This window comes from Monodon monoceros, unplaced genomic scaffold (genome assembly GCF_005190385.1).
Source record: "Monodon monoceros isolate NGI ecotype Baffin Bay Population unplaced genomic scaffold, NGI_Narwhal_1 Super_Scaffold_6, whole genome shotgun sequence".
Lineage (NCBI taxonomy): Eukaryota > Metazoa > Chordata > Mammalia > Artiodactyla > Monodontidae > Monodon > Monodon monoceros.
Genome location: NW_021703783.1, coordinates 94,516,812 through 94,533,645, shown reverse-complemented (window position 1 = coordinate 94,533,645; position 16,834 = coordinate 94,516,812). Strand labels below are relative to the sequence as shown.

The 16,834-nt window shown below is 52.1% G+C and overlaps 1 protein-coding gene across 4 annotated transcripts in view; it reads left to right on the top strand.

Annotated features, from left to right (window-relative positions):
* The window catches only part of PACSIN2 (protein kinase C and casein kinase substrate in neurons 2), a 141,520-nt gene that overhangs the window by 115,855 nt on the left and 8,831 nt on the right, over positions 1-16,834 (top strand). For all 4 annotated transcript variants that reach the window (XM_029204423.1, XM_029204424.1, XM_029204425.1 and 1 more), the window contains exons 3-7: positions 2,685-2,841; positions 4,861-5,096; positions 7,274-7,429; positions 11,279-11,454; positions 13,507-13,627. In XM_029204423.1, coding sequence (XP_029060256.1) covers positions 2,685-2,841; positions 4,861-5,096; positions 7,274-7,429; positions 11,279-11,454; positions 13,507-13,627 — 846 coding nt within the window. The remainder of the gene's footprint in view (positions 1-2,684; positions 2,842-4,860; positions 5,097-7,273; positions 7,430-11,278; positions 11,455-13,506; positions 13,628-16,834) is intronic.

Genomic DNA, 16,834 nt, shown 5'->3' with positions numbered 1-16,834 from the left:
ATATGTTATAAAGCAGAAACTAACACACCATTGTAAAGCAATTATACTCCAATAAAGATGTAAATAAATAAATAAATAAATAAGAACAGTATCTATTTGTCGTGACGTGGATGGACCTAGAGTCCGTCATACAGAGTGAAGTAAGCCAGAAAGAGAAAAATAAATACTGTATGCTAACACATATATATATATGGAATCTAAAAAAAAAAGTGGTTCTGAAGAACCTAGAGGCAGGGCAGGAATAAAGATGCAGACATAGAGAATGGACTTGAGGACACGGGGAGGGGGAAGGGTAAGCTGGGACGAAGTGAGAGTGCCATGGACATATATACATTACCAAATGTAAAATAGATAGCTAGTGGGAAGCAGCCGCATAGCACAGGGAGATCAGGTCGGTGCTTTGTGACCACCTAGAGGGGTGGGATAGGGAGGGAGGGGGACGCAAGAGGGAGGAGATATGGGGATATATGTATATGTATAGCTGATTCACTTTGTTATAAAGCAGAAACTAACACACCATTGTAAAGCAATTATACTCCAATAAAGATGTTAAATAAATAAATAAAGCAAATAAATAAATAAGAACAGTATCTATGGTACGTGTTGATGGGCTATACCAATGTGTACCTTGTTAAGAAATATCCTTTTCTTTTCCCTAAATCTTTTTACAAGGGTTTTGAAAATCAGGCGGGCAGGTTTCTGAAGAGCCAACATATTTTAATATTGATTGCCAGTATGAATATTATTGGTAACAGTGGGATGAAAACCAGATCTACATCGTGGTTTCCTGTCGGCTGTCAAGTCTGTATTGAGCTGCGATTATCTTAGCTCTTCTTGCCACCAGCTCAGCAATACTGAGTTGTGTTTTGTTGGTTATTTTTTTCGTCCTGCTGTAAATTTCAAAATGACAGTAAGGCCCTATTTTAAGGGAAGTGAACATGTGATGTCACTTCTAATTGGTTGTGAAATGCTTGCTTTCTCCTTCCTAAAAAGGGGCTGCTGAAGGATGGAGTTGAAAACTCAGGTTCACCTTCTGTGTTTTGGTGAGCTGCTGACCTGCTCTCCTTGCTGCGGGTAGCAGCCAGGCCACGCCTGGGAGGGAGGGGTCTGTGGAGGAACCGATGACTGATCGTGGGGCCTGAGAGCAGTTCGTGCACTTCAGCAAGACTGCTGGAAATCATACCAGACCTCTGGAGAAGCCCACCCAGACACCTGCCTTCCAGGGATCCTCGCTGTTCCCATGGGAGTGGGGTCATCTCAGCCTGTCCAGAGCTCTGGCCTCAGGGACAGCCCTTCCTGGAGGGACCACAGTCCCCTTTTCTCCCGATGCCCATCTCCATGTGTTCTGTCTCTTTGCAAGGTCTTCCTGCCACTCCACTGTATCCTCTTCTTCACCTGGCTAACTCAGCACAAGATGGGAGGGACTCAGGCAGTTTGAACTGTTCATAAGTCAGGGTTAAACAGGCTACGTGGCAGAGAGAGGACTATACCCTTTTCTGTAGAGTGGGAACTAGTCCTCCATGTTCTCCAGGAGCTTCCAGATTGACTCTAAATGGAGATGAAATATGAGAGTGATTAGCCAGGCAGAGACATTTAGAAATGGAAAAACTGACAAAAAGGTGACTACAGTTTTTGAAGACAGTTGGGAGGAAAGGGTTGAAAATACAGTCGATCATTTTTCTGTCATATTTCCTCCAAGTGCTCCAGTGTCAGCTACATGGTATCCTTTCTAATCAGCAGGTCAGTGAATGGAACATATGGAATACTTTGATTTTTCACTCCAAATTAGCCGCTAATATTTTCTCAATTTACTCTTTTCAATTACTCTTTTATTATTTATAATTTAGATAAGCTAACTCTCCTCTCATATGTGAGATAAAGTAATCAAGCCTCACCTTGGCTCTCGTCAAAGCAGATAAGAGTGTGAGCTTTGCCATCGAGACTCCTACCTGGAACCATTTGAAAACCTGCTTTCAGCTGCAGCCCAGCCTCTAGGACTGCGACTACGGGATCTTAGAAAACAATGTAACTTCCCTGAGCCTTGGTTTCCTCATCTTAAGATGGGGACAGTTATTCCTACTCATTAGGGCAGTGGCAATTTTTGGGGTGTAAAACACCTACTGTGGTGCCTGGCATGTGCTCAGAAAGTGGGAAATAGTGTTTGTTGCTCTAATTGGGAAGTAATAATAATCTAGCATGTGGTGACATCTCAGCAGTAGGCACCTGAAACCTGCTTATTCCAGTAATGCTCAAAAGGCCTTTAGCCAAGAGTCTATAATGTTAATTATAAAATCATTTTAATCTGAGTTACTAAAAAATTATTTTTCTGGTTTTGTTGTTTTTCATCTTTCTAGTTAGACATTACCCACTCTGGGAAGCTGCGTGAGATGCCCTCTGGGTGCCCTCAGCCCCTCGCTTCCCTCCATCAGAGCCCTTCCCACTCTGGCCTGTCTCCCTCCCTGAACCACGGGTCAGAGCATGGACGCCGGCCGCATGGACATTGAGAAGCTCCGAATCACTGTTTTGCGTGTTTCTGCTAGTGATAAAAACGGGGAGCTGGTCATGTAGCAATGCAGGGTGCCTTTGAAACAGGAGTGGGGCATGAGCACCCAAGAGCCGGGCTGGCGTGGAAGACGTTTCTGCAGCCGCGGCCCCAGGCCTCACGGCGGGGCTCTGTTTCCTAGGTCGGGAACTACAAGCGGACCGTGAAGCGGATCGAGGATGGCCACCGCCTGTGCAGTGACCTCATGAACTGCCTGCACGAGCGGGCACGCATCGAGAAGGCGTATGCGCAGCAGCTCACCGAGTGGGCCCGGCGCTGGAGGCAGCTTGTGGACAAGGGTAGGGAGGCCACCGCACGGGGCGTCTCAGCCCCAGGCGCCCAGGGCGTCTCAGCTCCAGGCGCCCAGGGCAGATTGTCGACCCTTTCTGAGCCAGTTTCCTCTCTTGGAAGATCGGGGCAGGAGTTTGTCTCACAGTTTCGGGGGGCTGTGATTCGTCACCCAGCAGCATAGCCTGCATGAGCTTTCCTCCCCTTTCCTGGGGACACAGGACTCCTGTCCTCGAACAGCATCCAAGACTCCTGTGGCAGTCCTTGTCGTCCAGAGGACGTGCTGCGCTTGCCAAGTTAACAAGGAGCAGCTCCTTCAGGGCCCAGCCTTGAGTAGGCTCCTATCCAGTCAAAGGCCTTGCTGCTCAGCACCGTGGTTTCTGACACTCAGGCTGTTTATCTGTAAGCTTGGCCAAGTAGTAAGTCAGATAAGACTAGATGGTGACATCTGGCAGGCTTTCTAATACTGAATTTTAACAGGAATAACTACAGGTGTCGTATGATGTAGGCTTTGCCTCCCCTCCCTCCCTAGCAAAAACTCAGAAGATTCTAGAGCTTGGTGACAATGCTGCTGTGGATATGGATTGTGCTCAGAATGCACTTCCCAGCAGTAGAGGGGGAGCTCGATTGATTACAGGATTTCCTGGGACAGAAGTGGGTTAGCGGGGGTTTCTCAGGGTATGTTTTGGGGCAGACTCTTCCACCATGACTGACTGTCCTCAGGGGAGCCGACCAGGGGAAACCAGGCTAGGGCGAGGGACCCCCAGGCGACTTCAGTTGGGTCTAGACCAGCTGCCCGTGTTTCACCTGTTGCTGAAACGGGTTTTCTGTGGAGCTTAGCACAGTGCCATGGTACAGAGTGGGTGCCAGGGAGTGGGGTAGCCATGCTTGGGTGAGGAGTGACTGGGGATGAGCCAGCTCCTTCAGGAAGCGGTAGCTGTTGTTATTTTATTTCCACCTGCCTGAATCCCCTCTCTCAGGATCCAGCTGTCAGCGCCATCCATTCTGTTGATTCAGAACCTGAGGTTCATAAAGCACTCTTGCCCGCTCACTTTGTGGATCCTGCCACAAGACCTAGGCAGGACAGGGAGCTGCTCGTTTTGTAGACATGAGGGATTACAGGTTCAGAGGGGCTAATGTTCTGTGTTTATTCGTACATGCACACGTACACACACACACACTCACCCACCCGCATACACTCACCCACACACCATGCGTCTCTGTGTCATTACCCAGCTCCAACAGTTATTGACCCCCGGGAGCGCCTTGAGGGCAGGTGCTGGGTCTTCCCATTTCCATCCTCAGCTTCTGTCATAGCCCATCTCTCCTTCCATCACCTCACTCAACAAAATGACGGGCCACATTAGGAGTTTTCTTCCTGAGAACAGTGAGTGGGGTGACCCAGGCAACCCCACACTGCTATCTAGAGAATTCTGTCTGGGCCAGAGTAGATTCCTGTCTCCTCCTCTCCTTCCCCAGGACAGGGCTTCCATTCTGCTGAGGAGACAGTCCTTCATTCAACAAGCAGTTCCCAGGGTCCTGCTCTGCATGGAATGAATGGGCCTTGGGAGAACGTGTGGTCCAGTGGATGGGGAGCCAGGGGCCAGCAGGAGCCCGTGCGGGTGGGCTCCGAGTGGCCTGGCAGAGAGGTCAGCTCATTCCAGAAGGCCCTCCTTCTCTAGCCAACCTTAAGCAAATCAAAACTTCCAAGATGAGGAAACTTGAGTTTTTCAAGAGCTCAGTGACTTTACAGAAAGGAAATGTGTGTAATCCCCCAGTTTCCCTAACACAATAACAGATCCAGCTTCAGTTCCTTATTCTTTTCTTCATCCCAGGAACTGAAAAAGGAACGGCACTGAGAGAAAAATATCTGAAACAACCAAAAGGAAACCTCTCAGCCGGGCAGCCAGCCTGCCGGCCTAAAACCCCATCCCAACAGCTGAGGGAGGTTAACAGAGGAAATCCCCTCCCCCAGGGCCTGTCTGGGCCCCACAGTGCCGAGTAACCCACCAGCTTTTCTCCTGTGCCAGGGCCTCAGTACGGGACGGTGGAGAAGGCCTGGGTGGCCGTCATGTCCGAGGCAGAGAAGGTGAGCGAGCTGCACCTGGAGGTGAAGGCCTCGCTGATGAATGAGGACTTCGAGAAGATCAAGAACTGGCAGAAGGAGGCCTTTCACAAGCAAATGATGGGAGGTTTTAAGGAGACCAAAGAAGCCGAAGATGGCTTTCGAAAGGCACAGAAGCCCTGGGCCAAGAAGCTGAAAGAGGTGCATCCCTCCTGCAGGCCCCTGCCTGGCCCCCACAGCCTGCTTCTCGCTGGCCAGGCATCCCACCTGCAGCGCCCCCTCCTGCACTCCCAGGGGTTCCTGCCTCAGCTTTAGGCACAGAATGCTGCAGCTGGTAGCCAAAGGCCCGCGCTCAGGCCCGAAGCCTGTGGTGCCTAACGTTTACCCATGTTCAAGACTCTGAGTGCTTTATGTGCCTCCTTTACATAATCCGTATCAACCCATTTCCCAGTCTTGGAAACAGGATGAGAACCACACACAGGGCGTAGAGCTCAAAACCCAAACTCTCTCTCTCTCTCTTTTTTTTTTCCCCCAATAACTCCATGTCATGAACCTTCTGGTCTATCAAGAATATTAAATCGATGCAAACTATTACATTTAGAATGGATAAACACCAAGGTCCTACTGTATAGCAGAGGGAACTATATCCAATCTCCTGGGGTAAACCATAATGGAAAAGAATATTAAAAAAATAACGTGTATCTGTGTAAAACTGAGTCACTTTGCTGTACAACAGAGATTGGAACAACATTGTAAATCAACTATGCTTCAAAAAACAAAAGTTAAAAAAAAATTAAATCCACAGTTGCCAAAGGTTATCTGAGGTTAAACTATTGTAGAATAGTGCTTCTTAAATTTAAGCAAGCTTGCTAAAACCCAGATTCCCAGGCCCCACCTCCAGATATAATGATTCAGTAGGTCCGAAGTGGGGCCTCTGGGACTTTTCTGGTGGTCCAGTGGTTAGGACTCCGTGCTTACATTGATGAGGACCTGGGTTCAATCCCTGGTCGGGGAACTAAGATCCCGCATGCCACGTGGCACCATCAAAAAAAAAAAAAAAGCAGGGCCTATTAATGCTCAGTTCTAATGATCTCCCAAGTGATGCCACGCTCACTGGTCTAAGGACTACATTTTGAATAGCACAGTTTCAGAAGACCTGTTGGTAGCACTCAGGAGCTAGTAAGTAATATCCTAGATGGAAAACCCTAGCTCTTAACCACTAACAGTGCCTCCCACAGCCCTGGGAAATTGTCTATTACAGAGACTTAAAAGTCCATTTGGACTAGTAAAAAGGATAATTTTAAATTGTTCTTTCTCTTGTATGGGTTTTTCTCTCAAATTTGCAATGATACTGATACTCATTTTTGTAAAAGTAGCAAATGGAAACCATTGAGTCTCACCCAGCCTTGGCTTGCTGGAGGCTGTCACACCTACCCCCCAGCCTTCAGCACGCGAGGACCTGCAGCCTGGTCTGCCCAGGCTCAGGGTGGACATGCCACTTCCCTCCAACCCTACTCCTGCCACTGGCTTTTCTCAGGAGCCGCACTGCCTTCCTCCTTCTCAGAATCACCCGGAACAGACCTCCGTCTTCAGGTTGTAGCAACGGACTTTCCTTCTCTGTGCCTTGGCTTTTGCCACGTCTCCTTTCTCTTCCTTCTTGTCTCTGGTCCCATTTGTAATGACACTATCTCCCTCATGAGGCAGTGGTTACAAACTCATCTTTCTTCTCTAGAATGAAATCTGTGACTTTGGCTCAAGTAAGAAGTGTCTATTAAATTACATATATACACACACATACACACACATCCATATCTATATATATACGTGTGTGCGTGTGGAGTGTGCCCATAACCCTGCCTCCCAGCATTACACTCCTCTTGCGTTGGGTTTCCAGCTGCCTGCCGGCTCTTGCCTCAGATCCACACCTCCATCACATTCTTGCTCCATGTCACGTGCGTGGTTTTCTCTAACCGTTCCATGTACCGCTCTGCCAGCCCAGACCCACCCAGTGCACCTGCCTCTCCTCCCTGCTTTATTCTCCTCCTTGGCACTTGCCACCTTCTAATTTACTCTGTACTTGAACTGTTTCTTGGGGTTGCTTCTCCCAGCTAGACGGTGAGCTCCATGAGAGCCCAGGCTCTTTGACTGGCACTGTACCCCTATTGCCTACATGTTTCCTGACAGCAAAGCAGATGCTCCATCAATAGTTGCTGAATGAACTCCTCTGTTTTACTTGTTGTAATTAATACTGAACATACAGCTTTGTACCTGCTCTTTCCTCTCCTCTTGAGAGCGCAAGCACTTCCCACAGTCTTTGTAACCTCTAGCGAGGATTTTGAACTTTAAACGTGGTGTTCAGGAACTCATTCTCCCTGTAGGTAGAAGCAGCAAAGAAAGCCTACCACGCGGCATGCAAAGAGGAGAAGCTGGCAATATCACGAGAGACCAACAGCAAAGCAGACCCGTCCCTCAACCCTGAACAGCTTAAGAAATTGCAAGACAAAGTAGAAAAATGCAAGCAAGATGTTCTTAAGGTAAATTGTGCACTTCTCTTTACATATTAAGAGCACACGCCTCACCCGTTCACACATCTGGCATGCAGTGCACCTTTGCCGCTGCTTGGTCAGATGCCCGGACAGATGGCTGCATCAATGAAACACATTCCTGCCCTCAAGGTCACGCCTTACCTTACCAGAGCCATTAGTGCCCACCTCACGACCAGGGCAGACCCGAGTTCTGGGCAGGCAGGGGCAACGGGTGACTCCTGTGCACGGGGGACAGGGCAGTGGGGCAGCGGGAGGGAAGAGCTTGTGCAGGACACGAGTTGTGGATGTCAGCAGCGGGGAGCTGATGGGTGCACTGGTTCAGAGGGTTATGAGGACCAGACGGCCGGCAGCCTTGCAACGCAGGAAAAGTAGGGCGCTTGGGGTGTTGCGGCAGGGAGCCACTGGGAGAAGGTTCGAGAGCCTGGGAGGGGAGGGCCGACGTGAGCAAGGCTCTGGGCCTGTGCCCTTGGCTCCCAGCTTGGCCCCCAGCCCCACCCTCCTCCTTTGCTCTGTTCTAAGGGCTGGGCGGCCGGAGGCTACCCCTGTCAAGGGCCTGCCCTGCTGCAGTGTTCACGGAAGAGAGTCCCAGCCTGGATTTGGAGAAAGAGGTGATGTTAGAGGGGAGGTGTGCTTCAGGAATAGGTCGTGACCCCGAAAGGGGAAGCAGGAGTCGCAAGCTGATGTGTTACTACCTGCCCACCTTTTCGGGCCTCAGATGAGCATCACTGAGCCCCAGGGAATTAGGTGGTGTCATCTCTGTTTTGTGACGTAGGAAACGGAGGAACCTCGGAGAGGTTCAGTCAGGTGCCACCCAGTGATGTGAGCGTGGGAGAGCCCGTGCCCTCTCCAGTGCTCTGTCCTCGCATAGCAAGGAGGGTGGGAGACGGGGGTTCATTGCTCAGAGCGAGTGTCAGAATCCCTCGGGGAGCATCCCTCCACGCCTGTCTCTAAGACTGGGCCTGAGCCAGGAATCTGGGGTTGTGGAGCAGCCTGGGGGCCTCCTCCGTGGGATCAGGTGAGGAACCTGGGACCACCTGCTGAGTGTGGGGGGCACCTGGACTCAAGGAGCACAGGCTGGGGGGACTCTAGGGGCTGCCTTCATCAGGTACACAAGGAATTGGGTGCCCAGGAAAGTGCCTAGAGGAGAGATGAGGCATCTCCATACCCAGATGTGTGTGTGTGAAAGAGAGAGTGATGCATGCCTTTCATGTTTTACAACCACCCAGAACAGACTCCACCAAATTGATACACTGGCAGGACAAACCCAGGGCCTGAGGTCAGACGTAAGGCACGTGTCAGGATGACCAGGGCACTTTGTAGAGGGTTCCCTCCCTGCCTCTGTGGTCTGGCCAGTGACCTCGGGGCACGATGGTCCTTGTAGGCTGAGAGCTGGCCTGGAGAGGAGGGCAACTCACTCCCGCTGCCCTTCTTAGCAGTTTCTAAAAACCAGCACTAACTGGCTGCACACGTCCTTCTGTGTTTCTTATTGGCCAGGCAGTGACTGCATCTTGCAGCATCCATCAGAAAGGAACCGCTCACGTTCTGTGCTAAGTGTCACAGTCCACGTGAGGGTGAGGGTTGCCTCTCATTTCACTCCGTGAATATTTATTGGGAACTTTCTCTGTGCTAGCAGTTCCCCGAATGACGATGACCAATGACCGTGTTCTCTACCTGGCCCGTGCTGGGACGGGGCTGCTCGTGAGCACAGGCCGGGTGAAGCCCACCCCCGCCCCGCCACCAGGGGTCCAGGGAGGTTACCGAATGGTGAAGGATCCCAAGAAGTGGTTGCTCTGTGTCACTCTGATGGCACCACTGGCGTCTGAGCTCAAGCTGCTGCGAGGCGCCTCGCACGTACAGGCGTGGGCAGTGGATGATGATGCACAACCAGAGCAGCTGTGGAGCCGTGCTCCTGCTGGGATGCCCAGACTCTGGCAGGGATCACCTCTTTCTGGGGTCATAGAGGACCCAAGCCCAGCCAAGGCAGGAGGCTTAGAAGAGAACAAGGAACCAAAGATAGCAGGCGAGGGGCGAGGGGCAGAGGTGGGGACTCCGGGGGTGGGCAGGCCTGCTCTCTGGAGGTTGCGGAAGGCTTCAAGAAGAGGGTCTCTTTGGAGCATAAAGGGGAGTCTTCCAGGGCATGAGTCAGAGAAAGTCGCCTGGGAGAGGAGCAGGGGAGGTGGCGAGTAGACTTGGATCCCAAAAGGGGGCAGAGAAGCTGCTCTAGAGGTGGCAGGGGCCGGGCCCTGAGGCCAGGACTTGATCTTAAAAGCACGGGGTCCTGCAGAAGCTCAGGGGGGGTTCATTCCTTCCTCAGAAGGCCCCATGCTGTCGTCTGGAACAGAAAAGCAAAGTTCCTAGGTGGCCAGCCCATCCATCCGTGATCAACCCCCATTTTTCAGGGTCTTGATAGTGGAAAAGGCTTGTGATAAATGAGCGGCCCCAGCCCTGCCATCCCTAACTTTACCCTAGGAGGCTACCATCACTTTGATGGTCCCACCAACTATCAAAACCATGTCGGGGCGGGGGGACTTCCCTGGTGGTCCAGTGGCTAAGAGTCTGCGCTCCCAATATAGGGGGCCCGGGTTTAATCCATGGTCAGCGAACTAGATCTCACAGGCCACAACTAAAAAGATCCCACATGCCACAACTAAAAAAAGATCCCGCATGCCGCAACTAAGATCCCATGGGCCGCAATTAAGACCCGGTGCGGCCAAATAAATAAATAAATATTAAAAAAAAAAAACAAAAAACCATGTGGGGCGCAGGGAAGACTGCATGGGTTTACTGACCCCGGGCACATCCCTGCGAGGTAAATGTGCTAACTTTAGCCATGGCTCTTAGGCTAAAGACATGACACACTGTCCCTAGACACCCTTGAGAATAGGACATACCTATATTCATATTTTCTTCCTGGTAAAACCCCTTCTTGAGGACAGTCTGGGGAGGAACAGCCGTGTTGGGGATGTCTTGGGCTGGAGGAAAGGGGACTAGGACTCTTTTGAATGCCTTGGTGCCGCTTGGTGTCCTTGTCTGTCACCTCATTTAAGTATCAGGATACTGTGACGTAGAAGTACTTCGTTTTCTGAGAAGGAAAGCGAGGCTTCCAGAAAACGAGCAGCACAGGCTTTGGCCACGGGTTTGTCTGGCGCTCGGAGCCCTGTGATCTTGCCTTTAAGGTAACTGTCGAGCCACTGCTGCTGTGGGCAAGATCTGAGGCTCAGCCCTTCCCCGTGGGAGAGAGGACACGGGTGAGTGACGTGGGGCTCGAGGCCATGCACACTGGGCTCCAAGTGACCGCCTCTTCCACAGTGGCTACCTGTTTGGGTCTTACTCCAGCTGAGAGCCCTGGCAGATGCCAGGAGTGTGATTTGCATTTCAGAAGTGGAGGGGCTGGGACTTGAACTTGGAACTCTGTCAGACTCTGGAGCTTGTTCTCTTTGGGTTTTGGAATCTGGGGCGGCTGGGGGACGGAGCAGCTTTCCCCAAGGGCGACATTGGTGGTGGGGAGAGCATCCAAGATGAGCCTGGGGGGCCTGGCGTGTGGAGTGCGGAGGGCTGTTTCACAGCCAGATTGGGTGGGTGCCCCTCAGGAGCAGAGGTGGGGCGTGAGTCCTCTGGGCAGGAGCTTGCGGGGCAAAGGAAATAGATCGGGTGCTTCTTGGATGTGGGGTCGCCTGAGGAGTAGTCTAGATGCTGATGGATTCAGAAGTGGTGGAGGGGGACAAGGGCCGGGTGATGGACAGGGTGGTACAGAGCCGGGCTCGCTCACTCTCGGTCAGAGGCAAGTGGGCTGAGTGGAAGTTAGTCTTCAACTCGTGTGCCTGGACTTTCTCGTAGACCAAAGAGAAGTACGAGAAGTCCCTGAAGGAGCTGGGCCAGGGCACACCGCAGTACATGGAGGGCATGGAGCAGGTGTTTGAGCAGTGCCAGCAGTTTGAGGAGAAGCGCCTGCGCTTCTTCCGGGAAGTTCTGCTGGAGGTTCAGAAGCACCTAGACCTGTCGAACGTGGCCAGGTAAGTGTCCCTTAGCTGAAAAGCACATCCCAGGGAAGTCAGTGGAAAGTTGCTTTGGAATAAAGATCGGTTGCTGCTCTCCAGCCTTGAGGTGGCAGTGCTTGTCAGAAGGTCTTAAGTTCCCCTGTCCAGGGAGGGCCCTTTGGCCAAGCCTGCCTGTGGCCATGCAGTGTCCTGCTGCCTGGGACAGCTGCTCCCTGGCCTGAGTCGGGTGGCCGCCTGCCACTCTCTGCCAGCTCTGGGTGCAGTCCTTTGCATCTAGGCAGGAAGGGAGGGCCGCGGCTTGGACCCGCCACAGTTGCACGTTTGAAATCAACCCGGGAGCAAGTCGAGCAGTTCCGGGGCTGGCACACCCTGCCCCCGGGATGGCCTTTCTTTGAGGACCTTTACGAGGTCTTTTCAATCCAGAGCAGCTGGCTGCCAGCTTGTTCCTTGACTTCCAGTGGTTCTGGGCCTCGGGCAGCACAGACCCTCAGAGACTCGGTTCTGAACGGAGACGTGGAGGCTGTGATATTCCTTCCATACTTTCCTTGTCTTTGGTCCCATGACACCTTCGTCAGGGCAGAGGCCCGTGCTAACCCTGGACCTAGACTTCTGTCATCCACATAGCAGAGCCATTTAGAAATGACTCACAAGTTAAAGCTTGTCGTGAATAGGAAATTACATTCCTTTTGTCTTCTTCTAATAGGAAAAACATCAAAAGCAACAGTTATTGTTCAGCTCCTCTGCCAACAACTAACGGATCCTTATGAGTGTCTGTGAAGGAGGGGCATTATTCCCCATCTTGCTGATGAGGGAGCAGGCTGGCGTGGTTAAGGGACTTGCCCAAGGCTGCACCGCCGGCTGGGGCAGGGCTGGGGCTGCCAGGCTCTTCTGCGGGTGGAGTAACTCCCATCGTGTGAGGGCTTGTCCTCGGTTGATGTGCCTTGCTTCCCTTAGTCCTCCAAGCCACCCTGGGGAGGGGATGGTATAGTAGTGTTCTAGGGCTGCCATAATGAAATACCCAAACCTGGGCAGCCTAGAACAACAGAAATTTCTTCTCTTGCGCTTCTGAAATCAAGGTGTCAGCGGGGCCTCACTCCCTCTGATGGCTCTGCTGTAGGGGAGGACTCTTCCTTGCCTCTTCCAGCTTTTGGTGTTTGGAGTCAATCCTTGGCCTTCCTTGACTTGTAGACGAGACGCATCACTCCAGTCACATGGCCGTCTTCTGTGTCTTCACATTGTCTTCCCTCTGTCTCTGTACCCAAATTTCCCCCTTTTTATAAAAAGGTGGTTTTTTAATTTACAGATTACCTCTGTAAAGATCCTATTTCCCAATAAGGTCCCATTCCGTGGTACTGGGGCCTAGGACTCCAACATTATCTTTTTTGGAAGACACAGTTTACCCCGTAACAGGTGGCATTATGCACCCTTAGCGGAGGAAGACACTGAGGCCAGGCCCAGAGAGGGTAACTGACTTGCTAGCCATACAGCCTAGAAGTGAAAACACCAGGACCCGCAGTGGTCATACTCCTATCTGACACGGTCAGCTTCCTAGGGAGGCGAGCTGCTCTGAGCGGTCAAGCAGAAGCAGGAGTCCCCCCAGGTGGCTCGTGGGGTGTGCAGCCACCACAGCACTGGCCAATCTTTGTTTACTGTTTTTGCACAGCTGAGTGTAAACCTTCCTGCTTTTTTGAAGGGATGAGGGGGAGCTTTCTGACACTGAATTCTGGACCTGGTTAAATGGGACCACACAGATTGGTGGTCCGTGTGGCCCAGATGCCAGCACCTTTTGTATTATCTGACAGAGCAAAGCCAGGTTGTTGCCACCTGGTTTGATTTGTCAGAAGCTGAAGCTATGGCTTCCACGCCATGGTTGTTGTTTGTCCCATTCTGTGTGCATCACGGCCAGATGACCGTCCAACTGAGCCAGGGCAAGGGTCTGATCTGCCCTGTGAAGTCGACTCTCGTGCGGCTGCAGACCATGGCGCCAGCTCTAGGCAGGCCCTGGGCGAGGCTGAGGGCTGGCCTTCCCGTCCTTCAAAAAGAGTCACGCTTCTGTCTCTGATTTAGCTACAGAAACATTTACCGAGACCTGGAGCAGAGCATCAAAGTTGCCGACGCGGTGGAGGACCTGAGGTGGTTCAGAGCCAACCACGGGCCAGGCATGTCCATGAACTGGCCACAGTTTGAGGTAAGAGGGGGCTCTACCTGTGACCTGTTGGCCTGGGAGGGGCCTAGGCCCACAGGGTCGAGTCATACACCGTTCTTTCTCCATCCAACTCAGAGCTGGCCTGTGCCCTGTTTATGTGGCAGCCTTTACACATGGCAGCCCTAGAAACCAAGTGGATGTTTAATGTTCTGGGGGGCTTCAGGATTACCGAAGGGCCTTCTGAATCCCTGGTGAAGATGCAATTATGTTCTTTGTAATTGAGAACTTTGATGGTCACTTGTTGACCATCTGGCATTCCCTTCGTGGTGAGTCCCAGGAGTTGCAGGAGTTACAGTTCCCTGCTCAACCCTGCGAGATGGCCAGGGAAGGAGTGGCCACAGTGCATTCCAGGCCTGGTGGGCCAAGAGCACCAGTTCAGCAGCCTCTGGTCCAGGACGAGAGGGGAGCATGGTCTCAGTGTGTAGCTGTTTTTACCCTTCACTGAGGGCTTTTCCTTATCTTCTTATATAAATTCAGCCAACTTTGGTGTAGGATTAACTTTCTTCCTTTCCCATTTTCATGGGTCCAAGCTGTCCAGTATCTTTACATGCAAAATTCAAGGGCCTGGGGATCTCAAGGCTCTTCCAGCCCTAGAATTGGGTCCCCAGGCCCCACCTGGCCTCCTGTTGATAGCAGAGAAGGCAGTGGCCACAAGTCCCACCACCCTGTTCTCTGAGGGAAAGGATTCTCCCCACCTCGTGGCGAAGCAGGGGCTGGGAAGGGCCCCACAGTGCCATGGCTGCTGCCTCCCCCGGGGAGGATGCTGGAGGCAGCCCCCTCTGCCTTGGGCTCCAACCACCTGGCCCCACTGACTCGGTAGCGGCTGGAGCCCAGGCTGCACTCAGATCCTGCCTCAGCACTTACTAGCTGTGGGATGCTGAGCAAGTCATCTGCCCTTTTTGTGACTCAGTTTTCCCATGTGTAAAACGGGGATGACAACAGCCCCGATCTTCTTGGAGGCTGGAGGTTCAGTGACCTGGTCCATACTGGGTATTGCCCCTGGACCCACCACACAGAAACTTGTTTGGCCCCATCCCAGCCTATAGTTTTTTCAGTCCACATCCCTGTGCCTCTGTTTTCTGGAGTTTCTCAAGAAAGCTTCTCCAGATGACAGTAGGTCCCTGGAGCTGAGCATTCCCCCTGCACTGCCTTTAGGACACCGGCTCCCAACAGGGACCAAGAGCAGAGGCCTGGGGCCTTCCCAGGTGGAAGTGGACCTAGAGGAGACAGCACAGCCCGACTTCTCCTCCCCTTAGTGATGGCACACGGGCAAGAAGCGAGTTGGTGATGGGACTTGTGCACACACCTGGATTCTCCTCTGCGGGGAGTGTTTGCTGCTCTCAGGAGAGGCTCAGGAAACCCTCTGTGACATGTACCCCCTCCAACCCCCAGGCCCCTTAGGGTTGTTCGTCCCTACCCAGAGAACAGAATGGTCTGGAAAGGAAGACTTGACAGGCAATCTTGCTGGGGTGGGTGTCCTGGCTAGAGCCCATGGTGGCCCTTCTCTCTGTGGGTCCCACGGGCCGGGAACCCATGCCTGCATGTGTTGCATGCTTGCAGCTCTTACAGGATCATGCTTCCTTTCTCTAATGAAATTATTTGTTTTTATTTTCCATGCCACAAGGATGAAGTAAGTTCCTATTTTATGGCTAACTTATTGAATTCCAAACCTCTTGCAGTGTGTGTTCAGCCCAGGTGGGTCTGTGCGTGGCATCTGCAGCCTGATTCTGACAGGTTAAAGAACCGTGGCCACAGTGTAGCCCAGGCGGTTTTGTTGTCCGAGTTAATAGCGGACCCTTCCCTTCAGAGTTGGCCTGGTGTTGATCACATCGGCCCTTGGAAGCCACCCCATCAGGACGGATTTATATTTCAAAAGGTCCTATTTGCAGGGCAGAAATAGAGACACAGACGTAGAGAACAAACATATGGACACCAAGGGGGGAAAGTGGGGGGCGGGTGGTGGTGGTGGTGGTGGGATGAATTGGGAGATTGGGATTGACATATATACACTAATATGTATAAAATGGATGACTAATAAGAACCTGCTGTGTAAAAAATAAATAAAATTCAAAAAAAAGTTTTTTAAAAGGTCACTATGAGGATTCTGAGTTCCAGTTGAGTTCTCAGTCAGCTTATTTCAGTTAAGGAAATAATTAACAAATAAATAGGTGACCTAAGTTTGGGGTTGAGGGCCCAGGTCTGCCACCAACTCTGCATGGGCAAAGTCACTTTTCTTTCTGGGCGTTGGTTTCCTCATCTGACAAATTGGCAGGTTAGACTTGAATGTTTCTAAGGTGGCTTCTAGCCTTGAAATTCCATAACTACACATGAGCAAAGCTCATGACTCAAAGCACAGCTCAAAGTCATCCCAAATATTAATTCAAATAAAGTTGTTGGATAATGGGTAGAAATGGGGCAGGGGGAAGAGTTCATTAAATGTGTACACACACATGCTTTTCTCCCAGTGTTTTCAGTGCAGTTGATAAAAGCCTGTTCACATGCTGGAAGAATAGTGAACCTCTGGGGAGGTAAACACTGCTTTGCTTTGTTAGCTAGCCCCCAGCACGCTGCTCAGATGGGGGAGGACGTTCTGGGCAGGGAAGGGCACTACTCCTTGGAGACTTGAGTGGCTGGGTTGCCCCTGCAGTGATGCGGGAGCTCCCCTCGGCCCCTGATTTTGTTTGCACCCAGGGCCCATTTCCCACACTGCAGGCTTGCTCAGGCCCCCACGCCCAGCCCTCTTGCCCTGCTGACGGTTCAGGGCACGGATGAGAGAGTCTTCAGCACTGAATGCCAAGCCCCTCGGAGGGTGGGCTCTGTCTCCTTTGGAAGCGCGAGGAAACCTGGCGAGGCCTCTGGCTGCTGCTGCGGGCCTGAGGGTCCGGAAGCTGAGTGCCACAGGGACAGGGGTTGGATGGGGAGGCTCCCTGGGACTGGAATGCAGGATCCCTGAATGTCGGCTCCAGTCTTCTTATCATCCATCCGTCCCTGCAGGCTGGGCCTGGTGCTGACCTCCAGGCCCCCTGAGGAGTCCATACTTTGCACAGTGAGGAGGGGTCAGTGGTGGGTGTCATGAGCCCGGGGTCTGCTGGGTAACAAGGGAGAGCAGAGGCAGCAAGGGTAGATGCCACTAACTGTGCGGGGCAGGCCACTGGCTCGCTGGCCGGTGTTTTAGACTGATGTGGCCTC